Below are 21,809 nucleotides of genomic sequence, written 5' to 3'. Positions count from 1 at the left end.
ACTGATCGATAGGATACAGTTGTACCTGCAGACTACCTTGTATTGAACTTTCATATGGCCTGCCGATTTCATCCCTGAGCCTTTTGAGACTGCAGTGGTTAAGTGTAACCGGCAGAACTGCATCTAGCTTGTTATACCAGCACACGACATCCACCGCATCAATGGTAGCTACAAAGGCAGTCCAGGTCTTAGAAACAGGATTCCCTCAGATTGAAGCAGGCCCCGTACAAAAAGGCAGACAACTGTATATAGCCAATTTGGCATTTCCCACTTAGGCGCGCATACATGTTTTCCACATATGATGCCCATTGGTTTAAAGAGAGGGGTGCCTGCATAAGTCAGTTTTGAACAGGCAAAATGCTACAGCACCTGTAATTTCAGTGGCTCTACTTTTCCCCTAACAGTGCGTTTTGCAACATGCAGCCCCTATTCCCATACAGCTGCCTGTTTCAAGGGCAAACTCAGCTACCTGTACACTGGATTCTGTTATAGAAATTAGCACCAACAGACTATAACACCTCTGTCATCAGCCGTACAGTCAGGTTATTCTATATCTAGAGTTTGGGTTTGTTTGTTTTTTAAGCTAACATGCAGACTACAAATTCACCATTCCAGTTTTAAATTGTGCTACTCAGTCAAGGGAATGGCATGACTGACAAATTATCCTAAATTTATGTTTGAATCATCTGGTACAGCTTAAAGAGAGAAGAATTACGCGATGAAGGGCTCAAACATTAAGCCAGATCAGGGCAGCACAAATGAACATGCATGAAAGAAGAAAGCCATGAGCAATACAAAAGCACAAAGCATGAAACAGCATTTTTATGATGAAGTTTTTACAAACAGCTTGTTACAGAAAGGCCCAGCATGGTGATCACTACAATGTAAGCTGAAGAAAGGAAAACGTTACAGGAACAAGCTTTAAAAAACCAGGTGGTTTATTGTTGTCTTTTTATGAGGGGCACAGAACAAGAAAATGGAATGCCTACATATCTATACAGAGTTAACTCATGATTGATTTTAAAACCAATTTGGGAATTGGATTTCATTCATCACGATGTTTTCTTCTGTTTTTTCTTCTCATTTTCTTCCTTTTCCTTTTCAATTTCCGCAACATATCTTTCAATTTCTTCAGGGCTCAAGATCTGCAACACAGAAGTGACATGATCAGAGCCCTGTTACCAAAGGACTACATGAAGGTAACTCAAGAGTTTTAACAGCTCCCCCTCCACACTATGACCCCTCCCTCAACACTACTTATCCTAAGCATCTGGGAAACTTCTAGAGTGCTCATAATGCAGCTGGGGTGCACAACTGTTCACAGAAATTGCTGACACCCCTGCATGTATTCAGAAGTACTTTCTGACTGCTTGCAGGTTTATAGACCCACTAGGCCGAAACCTGTGCTTCGCTATGGCATTTAACTACCCTTATTTTTGTTTGTTCGTTTTAAGTAGGAAAGATGCTTTGGTTTTGGAAGACTTAGAAACTCAACTGCCATATCGACTTGTGAAAAATTCCTATTCTGGTTTAGAGCCGACTTCCCCTTTTGGTCTGCACAACAACTCTGTGAGGTAGATTAGGAAGAAAGTCTGTTAGTGGTCTGAACTCAGTGTGGACCAAAGCAGCCATTTTCTCCAGGGGAACTGATCTCTGCCACTAGGAGAGCAGTTGTAATTCTGAGTGATCTCCAGCCCTCACCTGGAGAGTGGCAATTGCTTCCCCAGGAAGAAGCGACTGGTCTGGAGGGTGGAGTCTATGGCATTGCATCTGTCTGAAGTCCCACCCTTTCTCAAACCCCATCCTCTGCATGCTCCACTCCTCAAATCTCCAAGAATTTTCCAATGTGGAGTTGGCAACCCTATGTCCTTTCCAGCAGCAAGGGCAGTATTACTCAGGTCCAGGGGTCTGGGCTGAGGGTTGATGAGTCACTCAGGACACCTGTTCAACTGTCTGTAGTCTCAGTTTACTGACTGCCACCTCAGAACACAGAGCTTCCAGAACTGACCAACCTGGGGGGGGGGGGGGGGCGCAGGGTGGAAAGCAGGCTACAAGGCACATACCAAAGCTTTACCCCATCGGGAAAACACATTTAACCTCTTTTCACCCACTTAGGGGTTGAATTTCTAAAAATCCCTTTTTAGTGGACACTGATGTCATGGAAGAAATGCACTCCCTGAATGTTGGGTTTCTTGGTCCAGAGGTTATGGCTGGGTGTTAAATGATCTGTCAGGACCCTTGCTTTTATAGAGAGAGAGAGAACTGGAAGGAGCCATCCAGTTGAACTCCCTGCTCAATCAGCCAAAAGCATCCCTGACCAGTGTTTGTCCAACTGCTCCTTGAAGACTGCCAGTGAAGAAAGTTCACCATCTCCCTAGGTGGCTGATTCCACTGCTGAACTGCATTGTAGAAAGGAGGGTGAAAGGACAAACAATTGTGGCCTTTATTGCTAGCCATCAGGCTTATGAACGGAGGACGCAATTTCCAAAGCACTGGGCCAAAAAATGCACTGGGATTTCCAGAAGGGACGATCAAGGTCATGACTGCCAGACCGTTAGATGTACTGTTAAAACTGGTGAAAAAACACCACTGAGGCAGGACAGGGTTTCTGTGCACACAGAGGTTAGAAAACAAGTTGAAGCGGTGGAATGTGCAGCTTGCTTGAAAGCAACCTCTTTCTGGTTAGAGTCACTGTGTAAATGTCAATGAACTAATTGCAATACATGATGATGATATTGGATTTATATCCCGGCCTCCACGTCGAATCTCAGAGTCTCAGAGCGGCTCACAACCTCCCCCCGCAACAGACACCCTGTGAGGTGGGTGGGACTGAGAGGACTCTCAGAGCAGCTGCCCTTTCGAGGACAACCTCTGCCAGAGCTATGGTTAACCAAAGGCCATTCCAGCAGGTGCAGGTGGAGGAATGGGGAATCAAACCCAGTTCTCCCAGATAAGAGTCCGCACACTTAACCACTAAAACAAACTGGCACATACATATAAGCTGCAATGCAGATCCTGTAACTACTGGAAACTGACCACACAATACTGATCAGATCTCAAAAGAAAAAAAAGTATTAACAATATCTTACCTTGAGAGGCTGGTTTCTTCTCATAACAGCTAGCTCAATATTTTTCCCACCAGACTGTACAACCTTAAACCAAGAAAATAAATTAGCCAGAAAGTATTAGATTCAGGTGGCTAGCTGATTTGGTCTGAAATAACAGAACAAAGTTTGAGTCCAGTGGCACCAGTAAGACCAACAAAGGTTAATTCTAGATATAAGCTTTTGAGGGCAGTGTTGATGTTAAACAGTGTAAGCAATTTTAAATTTCAAACCCAGCTGCAAGCAATACACACATGCAATCAGAACACCTTTACCCCTTTCCATGAGCACTGGACCTAGATGTGTCAGTTTAATGCTTACTGAGTTACATAAATACATTTAAACTTGTTAGATGTGAAATGTCAAGCTATTTCAACAGCCAGTGTTGTAACAGATAAGCCATCAGAAATGAAGTCCAATTTTTAAAGCAGTCCAATGCTGTTTCCTTGTCGAAAGGTCTGATGTAGCCCTGGAGAAGAATTATGAGTCATGTCCAAGTAGATTCAAATTTTAAGGCAGCCAGCAGTCCAATTATGGCGACAAGGATGTACTATTGCCTTGTTTTACAATTGCTTCTTCAAGCATCAAGTAATCAATTTCAGATACAAGGGTATGAATGCCAAGAAATTCAAGTCTCCAAACTTCAAGTCACTGTGAGCAACTTAATCCAACTTAATGTTTCCTAAATTATTTAGTTGTGTCTGTGCTTTATGTTACATAGAATACACTACGTTTTTGATAATATTGCCTTGTGCTTTATTTTTTTGCTACCTACCACCGTGGTTCTCTTGTGCTACTTAATGTTCTAACAGATGGCATAAAAATTCAACAACCAACTGGTAACCAAGACAAGACACAGGAGTTCAGATGCTCATACTTACTTCAAGAAGGGCTTTGATAACAAGCTTAATGGTCAGATCATCTGTTTCAATTGCTTCATCGGTGTAGTTTTTTTCCAAAAATTCACGCACTGACTTTGCTCCTCTGCCAATGGCGTTAGCCTAAGGTAGTTTAAAAAAAAAGATTAAAAGAAAACATAAGCTATGATTTATTTTTCATCTTTGCATATTTTTTTTGCCTTAGTATTTCTAATGCTCAAAGCTGGTAATGTTTAAAACAGGCAGGCCACAAGGGAAAGAAATCCAAGTTTATGGTGGAATCTGAAAAAAAAGGAGAACTAAAATTTGGTTATTCACCAAATGTGAATAGTACTGTGTATTCCAATAGTCATGTTAAAGTACCTGAATTCTGAAGCTGAGTTCAATTTGTGATCAAGGCTGCGTCACCCACTAGCCAAACCTTCTCCAGCGGTCCTTCGGAACAAACGTGCCACGGCCCAGGCGCAGCACCCTGTGATGACGCTGGAGAGGTGACGGGAAGGAGGGAGAAGGTGCGGTGCCCTGGGGGGGTTGCAGTGCTGCGGAGTGGGGGGCAGTGGTGGTGGGGCACATGCCTGGGGTGCCACATGCCACATAATTTTTAAAATATCTGTTCAGTCTAATTGCGTGCTGAAGTTTTAATTAGCACATTATTATTAACCAAGCTTTTCCAAAGGGACCACTAGTAGTCCAGAACAAGGCACAAACAGAGCATGAAAAGAAATAATACTAGGTAAGATGGTGTATTGCCTTACCCTGTTCGTTATCAATGACAAAGAGTTAATGATGACTATGTATAAAAGCAAACTTCTATTCTTTTTTCTTCTTCTTTTTTTTTGGGGGGGGGGAGGAGGAGAAGCAGAGTAACTCTCACCTTCCAAGCATGGTAGGTACCAGAGGGATCAGTCTGATACAACCTTGGAGTTCCATCGAAGTCAAATCCCACAATCAGGGCAGAAATACCAAAAGGTCTGCGGCCATTGCTCTGGGTATACCGCTGAAAAAAATAACATTTTTAGCAGAACTGTATGTTACAACCTTGTTAATTTCTCATCTAGCACTTGTGAGAAGGTAAGGCAACAAGACACTTTTTCTTAACCTATTCTGATTTACGGAGGGAAACAGCCATTACTTGCAAATGTCTGCAGAACCCTTTCCTTAGGATAAGAAAGCCAACTGAGGGCTTGAGCTGCACAAGGTTCCTTTTTAACGGAGCGATGCACCAAACCGACTGGCAATGCTACACTTATTGCTACCCAAAACATTCATTTAGTAATCAGTTTATTAACAACATTCAGGCTTTAAGAGACTTTATCAGGCCTTCTGATCTACTGAATCGTGTGGGAGCAGACAGGAAGACATGCATGACTAGAAGTTGGATATTATATTTCTTAGCATGTGTAAGGTTTTTTGCAGGCTTTGAAAATTGTATGCTCAAAAGATCTTACTGTACAACACAGCTAAACGGGAGCAGAGGCATGTTTGTCGCTGAAATCACCATTACACAGAGGACCGTGATTTCACGCACCGGCCAAGGGCAAAGACAACTTCACATTTGTTTTCCACTATTGAGACATCTATTCACTTTCTCTTAGACAAAGCAAATGCTTTACGTTCAGTTTGTCCGGAGTTCACTGGCAGAAGACAAGGGAACCTGCGCTAAAAATCAGGCTCCACTTAACAGAGACAATCTTTGTCATCTTTATACATACCTGCTTCAGGCTGGCAATGTAACGTGTAATATATTCCACAGTGACAGGATCCTCCACTGTAAGTCTATGGCTTTGACACTCCACCCGAGCTCTATTTATAACTATCCTGGCATCCGCTGTAAGCCCTGCAAACAACAGGAATAATTAATGAAATGCAGCACTCAACAGTGTACAGGAAGGGTCTCTACACTACAAAACATTACCGAAAGAGAAAGGAGCAGGAAAATAGGGTAAATCAGTGGTCCCCAACCTTTTTGGCACCAGGGACCAGTCTTGTGGAAGACAATTTTTCCACAGACCGGGGGGAGCGGTGTCAGGATGATACAACTGTGCACTTTATTTCTATTAGTTTGGTGTAGTGATTAAGTGTGAAGACTCTTATCTGGGAGAACCAGGTTTGATTCCCCTCTCCTCCATTTGCAGCTGCTGAAATTGCCTTGGGTCAGGCATAGCTCTCACAGAGTTGTCCTTGAAGGAGCAGCTTCTATGAGAGCTCTCTCAGCCCCACCTACCTCACAGGTGTCTGTTGGGATGAAAAATAAAGGAGATTGTAAGCCACTCTGAGACTCGGAATGGAAGGCAGGATGTAAATCCAGTGTCAACTTATTATTATTATTACATTGTAATATATAATGAAATAATTATACAACTCACAGCCCAGTTGGGGACCCCTGGGGTAAATGAAAATGTTATCGGCTTTATATTGGCTCTCCCCATGTTTGGAGGAGGCGGAGAATGAACAGTAGTAGAGCGAGCACCCAGTGTTTATCTTCTAATATACTAGAACAATGATGTTTAACATTAGGAAAAAGTAAACATGAAACAAAGTTCCACCTCTCTTTTTAAAAAAGAAACAGAGCTAGAATTTGTAACTGAAAATGACAAGGCAAGGGTGCTAACCCCTTCTCTTTTATTTATGTACATTATTTATAGTCCACCTTTCGCACAGAGACTCAAGACAGATTACACAGAGTGAGTCAGTACAATCACCAAATGGGGCATTCAATAAAAAAGCAATTACAATTGCAGAAGTCTGGAACTAACAGGAACCTAGAAAACAGAGAACTGAAGCAATGAAAAGTATTAACATTACACATTAAATGATGCAAAAATTACACAGTAGGCTCCTACTTTCAACCAGTTACACAGAGTAGCATAAACTGGTCTGTAATAATTTATCAAACGTTAACATTTTGAATCCCTCACTGCTAACCCTTCCCCTTTCTGCTGTTTGTCACCCGTGTTGAGCCACATCCCAGTCCAGAGATGAAAACATACATGGGCTTTCCCTCTGCAGAAAGATACGCAACTCGGAGAGATTGATCTCGAAAGTAAAAAGAAAAGGGGGGAGGGGATAAAATAGTCTTTCCTCACCCTCACCTCAGCAGCCCATGGAGGATACTTTTGATTGACAGAATACACCAAACTCTATGACAGCATGTAAGAAATATCAGCATGTTATCCTGCTGGTTAACAATACCCATGGCACCTATCCATGAAACGCAGGCTGTAAAGGCAATCTAGGCAGGTTTGACTAACCTAAATCACCCAAGGAAATGATCAGTTTTCCATCAAAACAGGGCGGGGGGGGGGAAGGTACATGATCACTGACATCCACACTCAAAGGCCTGGACTTCAAAAACGAAGCAAGACTATTTTGAATATACGGATACATTTTCTCCTAGCTTTACATAGGTCTTATAATCTAATGCAGACATGTAGGGAAAAAAAGCAGTCTTTAAAACAGCACCTGAGATTCCATATCATCTGTACGATTTTCAATCTGTAGAAGAACTAGCCTGAATTACCTTCTTTATTTACCCTTGGTTGCGATAAAGATATTCAAGAAAATCAGCCAAATAAAACATTGTACTGACTTGGATCCCCCAGAGCATTTCTCTCCACACAGCATGACTTTCTCACTCGCTCTCCACAGCCCAAAATGCTGCTCCTGGGGGGGCAGGCATGGGGAAGCGAGCAAGTTAAACCCCATGGGTTTAACAAATATGACTTTGTGTCCTTTTGCCATGTCGTGGCTGAGTTCCAAACAAGTTGGTTCCATTCCCATTTAACCTCGCGTTCACTTATTACCGCACCTGCAAAAGCCATGCAGACGTTGTCATCCAGGGCACAGATTTTTCGGACGGTCCTTTCATCCTGAAGCTTCGCCACAGATTTCTTCTCCACACCAAGGACCACAATGTTTTTCCCACGTACGCCAACCTTTAATATTAGATAAACTATTAGAGATCGCACGATGAGAAGACAAGAGTTAACGGAAAAGACAATAATGCTGGGGAAAGTGGAAGGCAGCAGGGATAAAGGAAGACCCAACATGAGATGGATGGACTCCATCAAGGAAGCCACAGCCCTCAGTTTGCAAGACCTGAGCAAGGCTGTTAACGACAGGATAGTTTGGAGGTCATAAGAACGTAAGAGAAGCCATGTTGGATCAGGCCTATGGCCCATCCAGTCCAACACTCTGTGCCACACAGTGGCAAACAAATAAAACAGGTGCCATCAGGAGGTCCACTAGTGGTGCCAGGACACTAGAAGTCCTCCCACTGTTGCCTCCCCAAGCACCAAGAACACAGAGCATCACTGCCCCAGACAGAGAGTTCCATATATATCCTGTGGCTAATAGCCCCTGATGGACCTCTGCTCCATGTGTTTACCCAATCCCCTTTAATTCATTTAGGTCATTAATTCATGGAATCACCAAAAGTCATGCATAACTTGATGGCACTTACCCCACCCTACATTAGAAATCATCTTTTGAGACCAATACATTTAACACTACCCTGATAGAATCACTGTATGTTTAAGAGTTTCTCAGGCTGGACTAAGGACTTGTAATGCAGCTATAACCCACTGAAGTCAACAAGACTCTGCTACTGCTTTAGAGTTATATGAACATATGAAGCTGCCTGGGTCCATCAAAGTCAGTATTGTCTACTCAAACTGGCAGTGGCTCTCCAGACTCTCAAGCTGAGGTTCTGCATGCCTACTTGCCTGGACCCTTTTGAGTTGGAGATGCTGGGAATTGAACCTGGGACCTTCTGCTTACCAAGCAGATGCTCTACCACTGAGCCACCGTCTCTCCCAGTTGTGCACGCTCAGCACTTTTAGTTCGCATATAATGCCTTAACACTTCTGTAAAGTGTTTTTTTTAATAAAAATGTAGTTGGAGCATCATATCAGAAAACAAATTCTTGCCTAAAATATTTTTAAAGACACGCAGAACCTAAAAGAAAAAGTGGTACAGACCAAATAAAGGCTCATTTCTATAAGGACTTGAAAAGGGAGGGGAGAAGAGGATGCAATCATGTAAGCCACCCCACTTCCAGCCTGGAAACAAAAAGATAGGGCAGCCTGGGGAGTGGGGAGACTAATTGTCACACCATTTCTCTCTTTAAAATGGAGGCTGGGGGGGGGGGGGAGAAGAGGAGGGTTGATATTATTCTGTAAGGCCACCTCCTATCCCAGGTTGAAAAGCCTAACTTTCTAAATGCCATTTCCCCCTCAATAATTGAAAGGAAGTTTAGTTTAATAAAAAAAACCCTCCCAGCCTAGAGAAAAGTGGTATGGTTTCAGTAAAGCTCACTTATTACATTACATATATTAATATAAATAACGCCAATTAACATATTATATGTCACTGAGACAGAAAAAAGCAGACACCCCTGCACTCCTTCTACTCTTAAGGGGAAAAAGAAAACTTAGTCATGCACCCCCCCCCACTCCTCCTTCTCATTCCCCCAGCCTGAGGAAAAGTGAAACAGATGGGCTTGCCAACCTCCGGGTGGTGGCTGGGAATCTCCTGACATTACAACTGATCTCTAGGCAATCTAGATAGATTCCCCTGGAGAGCCAGCTTGCTGTAGTGATTAAATAAGTGGACTCTAATACTGGGGAACTGGGTTTGATCCCTCACTCCTCCACATGCAGCTGCTGGATGACTGTGGACCAGTCACAGTTCTTTCAGAGATTTTCTCTCAAGAGCTCTCTCAGCCCCACCTGGTGTAGTGGTTAAGTGTGCGGACTCTTATCTGGGAGAACCAGGTTTGATTCCCCACTCCTCCACTTGCACCTGCTGGAATGGCCTTGGGTCAGCCATAGCTCTCGTAGGAGCTGTCTTTGAAAGGGCAGCTGCTGCAAGAGCTCTCTCAGCTCCACCCACCTCACAGGGTGTCTGTTGTGGGAAGGGAAAGGAGATTGTAAACTGCTGAGACTCCAAAGGAAGGGTGGCATATAAATCCAATCTATTCTTCAGAAGAAAATGACTGCTTTGGGAGGCGGACTTCTGTGGCATTATACCCTGCTGAGCGCACCCCCCTCAAAATCTCCAGGAATTTCCCCAGTCTGGAGCTGGCAACCCTAGAAGTGTTCTCTCCCCTCTTGCCAAAGCCATGTATGGAGTCAAAATGTAACCCACACTCCTCTGCCACTTGGGCATAAACACATGTAGAAGAAGAGAACAAGGACGACTGCAGATTTATACCCCGCCCCTTCTCTCCAAACCAGAGCGGCTTACAATCTCCTATATCTTCTCCCCCCACAACAGACACCCTGTGAGGTGGGTGGAGCTGAGAGGGCTCTCACAGCAGCTGCCCTTTCAAGGACAACCCCTACAAGAACTATGGCTGACCCAAGGCCATTCCAGCAAGTGCAAGTGGAGGAGTGGGGAATCAAACCCGGTTCTCCCAGGTAAGAGTCCATGCACTTAACCACTACACCAAACTGGCACTGTACAAAATGCACAGTGTGGCACAGCCTATGTAAAAGTTGCACACCTACTTTTCGCCAGACAAGAGAACGAGACCCCGTCCCCAAAAAATGAGGAATATCCTTTATTCCTGCTTCCCTCCCCCCCGGCCCGGCCTTCACCATGACCCAGCCTGGAGAAGGCGACAGCAGCCGGGCTGAGGGAGAATGAAGCAAACTTCTGGGCTCCCTTCGTAGGCCTACCCAACCATCCCCCCCCCCCATTCCCTCACTGTTGGTTTCGCCCGCCGGCCTCCCCCCCCCCCCCCGGTCTCCATGGCCTGTCCCTCCGCGTACCGCGGTAGAGCCTTTCTTCACGGCCTCCTGGGCGTACTCGACTTGGAAGAGATGCCCGTCAGGGGAGAAAACGGTAATAGCCCGGTCGTAGCTCATGGCCGCGGCCAGACTAAGCGAGAAAGAGCGATCGAAAAGAGTCCTCTCCGCTCCCCTCAGAAAGAGCGAAACAGCACCGTCACCTTCCCTTAGTGCGCACGCGCGGCTCTTCCTTCCGCCTCAATTCACGTAACGCCTTTACGCCGACCCGGCCCGCTTTTACCATAGAGTTCGGTTTTAAGCTCGGCGGGGAGGAGGCGGGGCCAACGCCGAAAGTAGGACAAGCCTGCGCTCTTAGCGCAACGCTGCGGCTGCTCCGATTGGTCAGCTCGCCAAGGCGACACCCATTCCTCCTCCTCTCCGCTTAAGCCAAATGCGTAAGGAAGCGATCGGGCCTCTCGACCCGCCGATAGCGCGTGTGGGGGTCACTCCCATCCAACTGACGGCATTCTCTAACGCCGCTGACGTGCGCCCGCCTCGCCCGCGGCTTCTCCCTCCCTCCCCTCCACCTGCTGCTCCCACGCACTTGGCGAACGATCGCCTTTTCCTACGCACTTGGCGCACCGAGATGCTCTAGCTTGGCCAAAGCCAGGGAGAGAGCGCGAGAGATGCGATTCGCTTGCGAGGGGAAACTCAGCAGTAGGGATGCACCATGTGCAATGCGGAGGGGGAGGCGGATTGGGAGCGGGGAGGAGGGGGCGAGAGAGAGAGAATGCAAGCCAAGCGGCTCAGGTGGCTCCGCTTCCTCCTCCCTCCCCAAAGCTCGCCAGCCGGCTTCTCCCAGGGCTGCCCCTAGACTGTCTGTTACCCTAGGCAAGGCTAACTTCTGAAGCCCCCCAGCACTGATAACATCACCAAGTCACATGGGGCTGCCCAATTTGTTGCCCCCCAGAAGGTTGGCGCCCTAGGCGATCACCTCATTTGCCTAGCGGCAGGGCCGGTTCTCCAGTGCAAGTTCTCCGCCTTGCACTGGGGAAATAGACCCGTCCAGGTAAAAAAACAAAAAAGAGGGGGGGGGGTGCGCGGTGTGCCTTGCTGCAATGCCCCCGGCTTCTTGCAAGGCGCGGATCGTACCATCTGCCGGGCCTCCCCTCCCCGTGCACTGCGGCGAAGGCTGTGCCTCTCTATTGCACAGCCGATAGCAGCCAGATAATAACAATATTATTGCAGGCTGGGAAGCCGCTAGATTATTGACATCGGAGAGGAGGGGAGGGGGAAGGAAGGAAGAGAGGAGAGGAGAGAGAGGCGCGCAGACCAGCCCATCATGTCGGTTGCCTTTGCTTCGGCTCGACCCAGAGCCAAAGGAGAGGTCACCCAGCAAACTATCCAGAAGGTAACGTTCAAAAGGGGGTCGAAAGCGGGCTGGGGAATGGATGGAGAGGGTGCAAAAAAAAAAAGCGCATGCTCGATCGATCGATCTACGGAGAGAGATCTATTGATCCCTGCACGATCTGCGAGGCGAGAGAGGCTGAATGAAGCCCCCCTCCGCTGCTGCTGCTGCTGCTCCTGCGAAGTCGTGATTGTTGCCAAGGCTTGCAAAGGGGGTCCCCGGCGAGAAGGAGGCGGCAGAAACAAAGCCAAGGTGTTCCTTCCCATCCCGGCTGGCAAGGGGGGGGGGGGGGGAGGCGGGCTGGAGAGGGATCAGCAGCCGCACGACCCCCGAGACGCGCGTGACATTTTTTTCCGCCTGGCACCCTCGATCAACCCTCCGGTCGCCGGCGGACCCGGCTTTGGCGTGGCCGGGGGAGTGGGGGGGGGCGGAGGGTGGCACGGAGAAGCGAGGTCGCGCTTGCAAAGGCCCCCGGGGAGAGGGGAAGGCAGCGGGATCGTCGCCTTTTCTCCTTGATCCTGCGCATCGGTTGTCACCTTTAAAAAAAAATGCAAATGGGGGGGGGAGTAAGAAAGTAGGGCCTGGGAGGACCGCCGCTTTTTCTATGCAACCCCCTCCCCTCCCCTTTATTAATCCGAAGCAAATGCGAAGATCCAAGGTTTGGGACTGGGGGCGGCAGCTTTGCAAATTGCAAATGGGTGGGGTGAAAAAGTAGGACCTGGGAGGACCGCCACTTTTTCTATGCAACCCCCCCCCTCCAGTTTATTAATCCGAAGCAAATGCGAAGGTCGAAGGTTTAGAACTGGGGGGGGGGGCTTTGCAAATTGCAAATGGGGAGGGGGCGAGAAAGTGGGGCCTCGGAGGATCGCCGTTTTTTCTGTGCAACCCCTCCCCTTCCAGTTTATTAATTTAAAGCAAATGCGAAGGTCGAAGGTTTGGAACGGGGGGGGGTAGCTTTGCAAATAGGGGGTGGGATGAGAAAGTAGGGCCTGGGAGGACCCCCGCTTTTTCTATGCAACCCCCCCTTCCAATTTATTTATCCGAAGCAAATGCGAAGGTCGAAGGTTTGGAACTGGGGGGGGGGGGGGGGGCGGCTTTGCAAATTGCAAATGGGGGGTGGGGTGAAAAAGTAGGACCTGGGAGGATCGCCGCTTTTTCTATGCAACTCCCCCTCCCCCTCCAATTTATTAATCCGAAGCAAATGCGAAGGTCGAAGGCTTGGAACTGCAGGGGGGCAGTTTTCCAAATGGAAATGGGGGGTGGGGTGAGAAAGTAGGATCTGGGAGGATCGCCGCTTTTTCTATGCAACCCCCCTCCCTTCCAGTTTATTAATCCGAAGCAAATGCGAAGGTCGAAGGTTTGGAAGGGAGGGGGATTGCTTTGGAACGCCCCCTCCCTCGGTTTTAATTGAGCGCGGCCGGGGGTGGGGGTGGGGTATTCCCTAAACGCCGATGGGCTTTATTCTGACGGTGGGCATGAGCAGTAACCCTCGCCAGCTTTGGGAGGGGAAAGCCAGGCAGGTGTTTCCCCCATGGGCCAGTTGGCAGCGCCGCTCTGGGAAGGATCCCCCCTCCCCGGGAATGAAATCCTCCCAATTCGGGAGCCGTAAATAATGAGAGAGGTGTGGAGCTCTCCGTCGCGAGTAATTGATGTGCTTAAACGCCTAAACAATGCCAGTCAAGCTTTCCCTCCATTTCCAAGGCAAGGCGCTAGCCCAAAAGAAGAAGGTGCGTTTGCTGCTAGAGTTTGGCTTTCAGGGCCCTGGATTCGGAGATCTAAGCGTCAGTTGGGATGGAGAGTGCCAGAATGGGATGGTGGAGCAGAAATCCGGGGCACAGTCTTCAGGCCTTTCTCCCACCTAGGTTGGGGGGGGGGGGGGGGGAGGCTGGCGTTTGCAAAATGCCAGGGAGTCGTTTGGGGGTGGCAGGGAGGGGTTTGGCTCCAGGATGTCCCTGACTGCCTCTGGGGCTTGCATCGTTGGTATGGGTGTTTATGGGTACAAGGGCCAGCCAACACTTTGGAAAAGATCCCAGTTCTGGACATGTGTAAGAGCAAGGGTGCCCAAACTTGCTTAACGTAACAGCTGCATAGAATAAATGTCAGATGTTTGAGAGCTGCAAGACATGAACGTCCGCTCTTTGAGAGCCGCAAGACATGAAGGAAAGCAGGAAGACAAATAGATGGTGGGAAAGGGGAGGGAGAGGTGGAAAGAAAGCAACTTTAACTTCTAATAAATTCTCTGAGCCGCTGACTGGCTTGGGAAGTGATTTAAAGAGAGAAATGTCTTCTCCAAGCCAGCTGACAGGGCAGTGGGGGCTTGGAGAGCCACACAATAACTGTGAAATAGCCACATATGGCTCCTGAGCCACGGTTTGGTCACCCCTACTTAAGAGGTAGGATAGATTGCTGAAAGTGTGTGTTTCCAAGTAGAAGAATTGCAGATTTATACCCCGCCCCTTCTCTCCGAATCAGAGAGGCTTACAATCTCCCTTATCTTCTCCCCCCACAACAGACACCCTGTGAGATGGGTGGGGCTGAGAGGGCTCTCACAGCAGCTGCCCTTTCAAGGACAACCTCTGCCAGAGCTATGGCTGACCCAAGGCCATTCCGGCGGGTGCAAGTGGAGGAGGGGAGAATCAAGCCTGGTTCTCCCAGATAAGAGTCCCCCACTTAACCACTACATCAAACTGGCTCAAGTAAACCTATAGTGCCTTGACCTGCAGGTCCCATGCTAGCCTGAGCAGGGCCAACCCTGGTTAGTACTTGGATGAGTGACCACCAAGGAGTTCCACGGTCGACTCGCTAGACAGGCAATGGCAAACCATCTCCGAAAGCCCCTTGCCTGGGAAACTACATAGTCACCACAAGAGCTTTTCACCCAGCCTGTAGACTTCCTTGAGAGAAGTCTGAGCGCATGCTTTACTCTTTCACTGAACTCAGGGGGAGAAAAATGCTTCCCATGGGGCTGAGTTTGCTGTGAATAGGAATTGCGCTGGAGTTTTAGTTGCCAGGGCTTACTGGTAAAGTCGATATAGTACTGTCACAAGACTTTGGGGCCGCTTGTGGCTCAGTGGCAGAGCATTTGCGTAGTATGCAGAAGGTCCCAGGTTCATCCCCAGCATCTCCAGTCCCTAGGTTCAGTCCCTGGCATCTCCAGTCTCAGATTCAATCCCTGGCATTTCTAAGGATTAGATAATAGGTGAAGGAAACAACTTCTGCCAGGACAGACAAGACTGATCTTGGTAGAGCCAAGGGCCTGTCTCCACTAAAGGCAGCTTTGTGTGTCAACTCTGGGAAGCAGATCTTTACACTTTTCAGCATATACTGGGTGTTATGGGTTCTCAAAGTGTTTAGTATTTTTAATGAGCTGTATGACAAGAATGGCCTCATCTGTGACATGAAGCTCTGTGGATTGTGCCAGTTTGGTGTAGTGGTTAAGTGTGCGGACTCTTATCTGGGAGAACCGGGTTTGATTTCCCCACTCCTCCGCTTGCAGCTGCTAGAATGGCCTTGGGTCAGCCATAGCTGTCCTTGAAAGGGCAGCTTCTGGGAGAGTTCTCTCAGCCCCACCTACCTCACAGGGTGTTTGTTGTGGGGGAAGAAGATAAAGGAGATTGTGAGCCGCTCTGAGAAGGGCGGGATATAAATCAACACACTTCTTGGATTGTAGTGCAAAATATTTCACAGCTGTGCCACAGGGCCTCGTGAAAACAGTTTGCTCATTTAAACAGCTCGCTGTTATACTTTGAATCTATTGTAAGGTGAGTACAGCTTGTTTTCTTCTGTCTAAAGTTGAAGAAAGTGAGAACTCAGGCTGCTGGGACTGTGAGAGTTTTGAGCCATCGGTAGTTGTGGATTTAAACCCAAACGGAGTCTGCAGACGCTGGGTCTTACCTGTTGAGTATCCTCAGCATCTGGTTTACAAAGATATACTGTCCCTGTATGTGGAGGTTCCATTTCACTGTCATGATTCATTCTCCATATAAACTGACATAATGGCACTCTTGCTTCAGTGTAAGCTTTTCACTGTGTCCCATTGCACCCCTTAATACCGATCTTTTCCATACCAGTTATTAATGATGCATTTCTCACGCACACAGTGAGAAGCTAGAGCTAAATTTGAGTCCAGTAGCCCTTACAGACCAACAAGATAGTTCTATGTAAGCTTTCAAGAGTCAAAGCTCCCTCTGGCAAGCTTGAAACCACTGCAGACCAACGTGGGTACTGAAATAATCAGAGAAGAAGACTGTAGATTTATCCCTCACCCTTCTCTCTGAATCAGAGTCTCAGAGCGGCTTACAATTTCCTTTATCTCCTTCCCCCACAACAGACACCCTGTGCGGTAGGTGGGGCTGAGAGAGCTCTTACAGTATCTGCGCTTTCAAGGACAGCTCTGCGAGAGCTGTGGCTAACCCACCGCCGTTCCAGGAGCTGCAAGTGGAGAAGTGGGGAATCAAACCCAGTTCTCCCAGATAAGAGTTCACACACTTAACCACTACACCAAACTGGCTTTCTGCACCAAAGAGGCTGCTATGTCTAGTGGTTATCCCAGGGCCCCTGTTTACAGCAGTAGAACTTTGCAAGCAGAGAATTCCAGGTTCCAGCTGAAAAGATCTCAGCTGGTTTGGGGCTTGAGTTTTTGCTGCTTGAAATTCTGAAGAACTTCTGCCGGTCATATTATTATTATTACAAAAAAGCAAGAATCGCTGTAACCAGTGTTCCCTCTAAGCTGAGTTAGTGTGAGCTAGCTCACAGATTTTTAGCCTCCAGCTCACACATTTTTGTCTTAGCTTAGGAAGGATAACCCCAGAGCACACTAATTTGTGCAGTAGCTCACAACTTTAATGCCAGTAGCTCACAAAGTACAATTTTTGCTCACAAGACTCTGCAGCTTAGAGGGAACATCTTAAAATGGAGACTATAACTGGTTGACAGATTGCACCCAAAGAGTGCTTGTGAATGGTTCCTCATCCTCTTGGAGAGGAGTGACAAGTGGAGTGCCTCAAGGATCTGTCCTGGGACCTGTTTTGTTCAACATCTTTATAAACGATTTGGATGAAGGAGTAGAGGGAATGCTTATTAAATTTGCCAATGATACTAAATTGGGAGGGGTTGCAAATACAGTAGAAGACAGAAACAGGATACAGGATGACCTTGACAGGCTGGAAAACTGGGCTAAAACCAGTAAAATGAATTTTAACAGGGATAAATGTAAAGTTCTGCAATTCACTAGGAGAAATCCCATGCATAGTTATAGGATGGGAGAGACTTGTCTTAGCAGTAGTATGTGTGAAAAGGATGTAGGGGTCTTAGTGGATCATATGCTGAACATGAGTCAACAGTGTGATGCGGTGACTAAAAAGGCAAATGCAGTTTTGGGCTGTATCAACAGAAGTATAGTGTCCAGATCACGTGATGTGATGATATCGCTTTACTCTGCTCTGGTAAGACCTCACCTGGAGTATTGTGTTCAGTTTTGGGCACCACATTTTAAGAAGGATATAGACAAGTTGGAACGGGTCCAGAGGAGGGTGACGAAGATGGTGAGGGGTCTGGAGACCAAGTCCTTTGAGGAAAGGTTGAAGGAGCTGGGCATGTTTAGCCTGGAGAGGAGGTGGCTGAGAGGTGATATGATCACCATCTTCAAGTACTTGAAGGGCTGTTATATAGAGGATGTTGTGGGATTGTTTTCTGTGGCCTCGGAAGGTAGGACCAGAACCAATGGGTTAAATTAAATCAAAAGAGTTTCTGACTCAAAATTAGGAAGAACTTACTGACCATTACAGCGATTCCTCAGTGGAACAGGCTTCCTTGGGAGGTGGTGGGCTGTCCTTCCTTGGAGGTTTTTAAGCAGAGGCTAGATGGCCATATGACAGCGATGAAGATCCTGTGAATTTGGGGTAAGTATTTACGGGTTTCCTGCATTGTCCAGGGGGTTGGACTAGATGACCCTGGAGGTCCCTTCCAACTCTATGATTCTGTGTCTAGAGGTTACACAATAATTTATGCCATAGCACACAACTTATATACCAGTAACTCACAACTTTAATGCCAGTAGCTCCTAAAGTAGAATTTTTGCTCACAAGACTCTGCAGCTTAAAGGGAACATTGGTTCCAATATGCACAACCAAGGTTTTCCAGAATTTGAGCCATGCAAGCACAGCTCATGTGATACCGTGATTCTCTGCAACTATACTAATAAGAGATAACAAGGCCATAACGGCTTACGTGGGGCATGACCCAGCCAAAGTTAAACCCTTTTAAGTCCCGCTGATTTGGAGTGTTAAGAATACGCTTGACATGCAGGTATTTCTTGACTCTGGATTGGTTCTGGGCTGCGGCTGCTTATCCCCGAGCAAAAAGCAGATAAATGAGAAAGCCTGGAGACACCCTATCCTCTCACTAGAACTTCTGATTCACCTGCCGGGCATGCAATGTAAGACTTCTAGAGTTGCGATTCCAGGATATAGGAGAGTCCAAAACCAAAATCTGTTTCAGCTCCCTTCGGTCTCTGATTTGTCCCGTAAATATGCAAGCAGCTCAGGAGTCGTTGATAATAATAATATTTGCAGGGGTTTAATAGCACTTCAAAGCACTTTAAGTTTATCATAACCATAATGTGTATAATTACTTGATACATTGTTGATTTGTCCCTACTTAGTGGGAGTAGAGATAGCAAGCTCATGGTAGAGGATAGATGGCGGCGGCTACAAGCATAGCCAGCTTCAAGAGGGGATTGCATAAATATATGGAGCAGAGGTCCATCAGTGGCTATTAGCCACAACATATTGTTGGAACTCTCTGTCTGGGGCAGTGATGCTCTGTATTCTTGGTGCTTAGGGGGGGCAGCAGTGGGAGGGTTTCTAGTGCCCTGGCCCCACTGATGGACCTCCTGATGGCACCTGGTTTTTTTGGCCACTTTGTGACACAGAGTGTTGGACTGGACGGACCATTGACCTGATCCAACATGGCTTCTCTTATGTTTTTAAAGAGTTGACACTGAGGTAGAGAGTGAGACATCCTGGCTCACAGTTCAGTCCTGGACATACTACACAACACCTGTTGTCTCAAAAGGAGGGGGCGGCGGCTCAGTGGTAGAACATCTGCTTGGCATGCAGAAGGTCCCAGGTTCAATCTCCAGCATTGCCAGTTAAAAGGACCAGGCAGTAGGTGATGTGACTGAGATCCTGGAGAGCCACTGCCAGTCTGAGCAGGCAATTCTGACCTTGAGGGTCGGATTCAGTAGAAGCTCGCTTCATGTGTTTTTGTGTGTTTGCAATAGCTGGGACCCTGGGGCTTACACCTTCCCTTCCTTCTGTGCAGGGGAACTGCTGTTTTCATCACTGGGCAAATTTACCCATCTGTCTTCATTGGGCAAATGTAGCCCATCAATGCCAAATAATCTTAAGTTCCAGCTTGGAGCTCTCAGCATACCTCTGCTTGACAGATCCACAGAGGCCCTGGAGTGGATTTGGATCAGTGTACTGTGTAATTAAGCATTCATTAGGATAACTGGGCTAAATGTAAACGGCCCTGGCCTGGATGGCTCTGGAGCGGCTCAGGCCTGATGCTGTCAGATCTTGAAACAAAGGTGGCCCAGCTGTGGCCCAGAAGCCACATATGGCTCTTTCACACATATTGTGTGGCTCTTGAAGCCCCCCGCACTCCATCAGCCAGCTTGTAAAAGGCATTTTACAAGCCAGTTTGGTGTAGTGGTTAAGTGTGCGGACTCTTATCTGGGAGAACCGGGTTTGATTCCCCACTCCTCCACTTGCACCTGCTGGAATGGCCTTGAGTCAGAAATCGCTCTCGCAGAGTTGTCCATAAAAGGGCAGTTGCTGTGAGACCTCTCTCAGCCCCACCCACCTCACAGAGTGTCTGTTGTGGGGGAAGAAGCTAACGGAGATTGTAAGCCGCTCTGAGACTCTGATTCAGAGAGAAGGGCAGGGTATAAATCTATAGTCTTCTTTCTCTTCTTTAAATCACTTTGCCAAGCCAAGCCAGCTAGCAGCTTGGCAAATGCATTTAAAGTTAAAGTTTGGTTTCTTTTCATCGCTCCCTCCCCATCTATTTCCTTCCTTCCTTCCTTCCTTCCTTCCTTCCTTCCTTCCTTCCTTCCTTCCTTCCTTCCTTCCTTCCTTCCTTCCTTCCTTCCGTCCGTCCGTCTTGTGGTTCTCAAACATCTGAGGTTCATGTCTTGAGGCTCTTAAACATCTGACATTTAATCTTCGTGGCTCTTACATTAAGCACATTTGGCTACCCCTGTCTTGAAAAATAAGCAGGGTCAGCCCAGGTTAGTATTCAGGTGGGAGACAAGACAAAGGAAGTCCAGGGAATGCTATGCAGAGCCAGGTAATGGCAAACCAGCTCTGTTGGTCTCTTGCCTTAAAACCCCTATGGGGTAGAGGATCACTATAAATTGATTGCCACTTGGTGGCACTTTCCATCACCAAGTTGCCAGCTCTGGGTTGAGACATCCTGGAGCTTTTGGGGGTGGAGCCTGGGGAGGGCAGGGATTGGGATATAATGCCAGAAAGTCCAACTTCCAAAGTGGCCATTTTCTCCAGGTGAACTAATCTCTGTCTCTTGGAGATCAGTTTCAAAAGCAGGAGATCTCCAACCACCCCCTGGAAATTGGCGATCCTCGCTGAAATTCATATAGCTGTCCCCAGCTTTTTTGGCACCAGGGACCGGTTTTGTGGAAGACAATTTTTCCAGGGACCGGGGTGGGGGTGGGGGAGGGATGGTTTTGGAATGATACAATTGTGCACTTTATTTCTATTAGTTTGGTGTGGTAGTTAAGTGTGCAGACTCTTATCTGAGAGATTCTATTAGTTCGGTGTGGTAGTTAAGTGTGCAGACTCTTCTCTGAGAGATTGCAGCTGCTGGAATGGCCTTGGGTCAACCATAGCTCTCGCAGAGTTGTCCTTGAAAGGGCAGCTGCTGTGAGAGCTCTCTCAGCCCCACCCACCTCACAGGGTGTCTGTTGTGGAGGAAGGAGATAAAGGAGATTGTAAGCCGCTCTGAGACTCTGAAATTTGGAGGGCAGGATGTAAATCCAATGTCATCGCCGACGCCTTCTTGTTATTATTATATTGTAATATACTGTCATGGGTGCTGGGGACCCTTCAGAGGAAATTGAGTCTGATGAGGAAACTGTGCCCCTGCCACCTGCACCAGTGCCCCTGCCTCCTGCTGGAGAAGATCCCAGCCCCCCTGCCTCGCCCTCTCGGGTGGCTCGTGTGCGTGACCGCCTCCGGCAGGACCTCAGGGATCGGAGGAGGGCGGCACGCTCACAAGCAAGACGCTCCCTGAGCCCTGAGTTCTGAGAGGATTCTGGCCCTTCTAAGAGCAAGGATGCTTGAGTGGTAACAGGATCCTGGCTGCCTCCCTGAGCCAGCAATTAGCCCAAACGGGCAACAGCCAGCAGAGGGCTATATAGCTGTGGGCTTTGGGAGGAAGCTCTGTGGAAGCAACTAGTCATCTCCCTGACATTCTAGCATCCACTCCGGCTTGACTTTGGTTCCTGACTCCCTGACTTTGGCTTTGGACTTCTGGACTCCCTGACCTCGGCTTCTGGACCTCAGACCTGCGATACTTCTACAGTGACTCGGATTTGGCGCCTCGGACCCTCCTGCTTACTGGCTACAGACCTCGGACTGCCTCTGGACTTTGCCTGACCCGGCCC

General features: G+C 47.7%; 2 protein-coding genes across 2 annotated transcripts in view; one reads left to right on the top strand and one right to left on the bottom strand.

The window, feature by feature from the left end:
- Window positions 1-920: 920 nt before the first annotated feature.
- PSMA7 (proteasome 20S subunit alpha 7) lies at window positions 921-11,079 on the bottom strand. Its single transcript, XM_060230692.1, has 7 exons — window positions 10,756-11,079; window positions 7,791-7,917; window positions 5,695-5,819; window positions 4,857-4,979; window positions 3,986-4,105; window positions 3,090-3,152; window positions 921-1,145 (listed from the first exon to the last, which is right to left on the bottom strand). Exons 1-7 carry the CDS (start codon window positions 10,849-10,851, stop codon window positions 1,053-1,055), a joined length of 747 nt encoding a protein of 248 aa, XP_060086675.1. The 5' UTR covers window positions 10,852-11,079; the 3' UTR covers window positions 921-1,052.
- A 965-nt stretch (window positions 11,080-12,044) lies between these two features.
- SS18L1 (SS18L1 subunit of BAF chromatin remodeling complex) overlaps window positions 12,045-21,809 on the top strand; it is a 49,707-nt gene continuing 39,942 nt past the window's right edge. The window contains exon 1 of the mRNA XM_060233223.1: window positions 12,045-12,124. Coding sequence (XP_060089206.1) covers window positions 12,056-12,124 — 69 coding nt within the window. The 5' untranslated portion in view covers window positions 12,045-12,055. The remainder of the gene's footprint in view (window positions 12,125-21,809) is intronic.

Source organism: Heteronotia binoei, chromosome 2 (genome assembly GCF_032191835.1).
Source record: "Heteronotia binoei isolate CCM8104 ecotype False Entrance Well chromosome 2, APGP_CSIRO_Hbin_v1, whole genome shotgun sequence".
Classification (NCBI taxonomy): domain Eukaryota; kingdom Metazoa; phylum Chordata; class Lepidosauria; order Squamata; family Gekkonidae; genus Heteronotia; species Heteronotia binoei.
Note: the sequence above shows the minus strand (reverse complement) of the source record. Positions and strands in the feature narration are given on the sequence as shown.

Coding starts and splice junctions, on each gene's coding strand:
- PSMA7 (XM_060230692.1), bottom strand. CDS start 10,851: ATGAGCTACGACCGGGCTATTACCGTTTTCTCCCCTGACGGGCATCTC. Junction 4,980..5,694: donor ACATTGCCAGCCTGAAGCAG/GTATGTATAAAG, acceptor TATTTTTTTCAG/CGGTATACCCAGAGCAATGG. Junction 3,153..3,985: donor TTATCAAAGCCCTTCTTGAA/GTAAGTATGAGC, acceptor TCTTGGTTTAAG/GTTGTACAGTCTGGTGGGAA.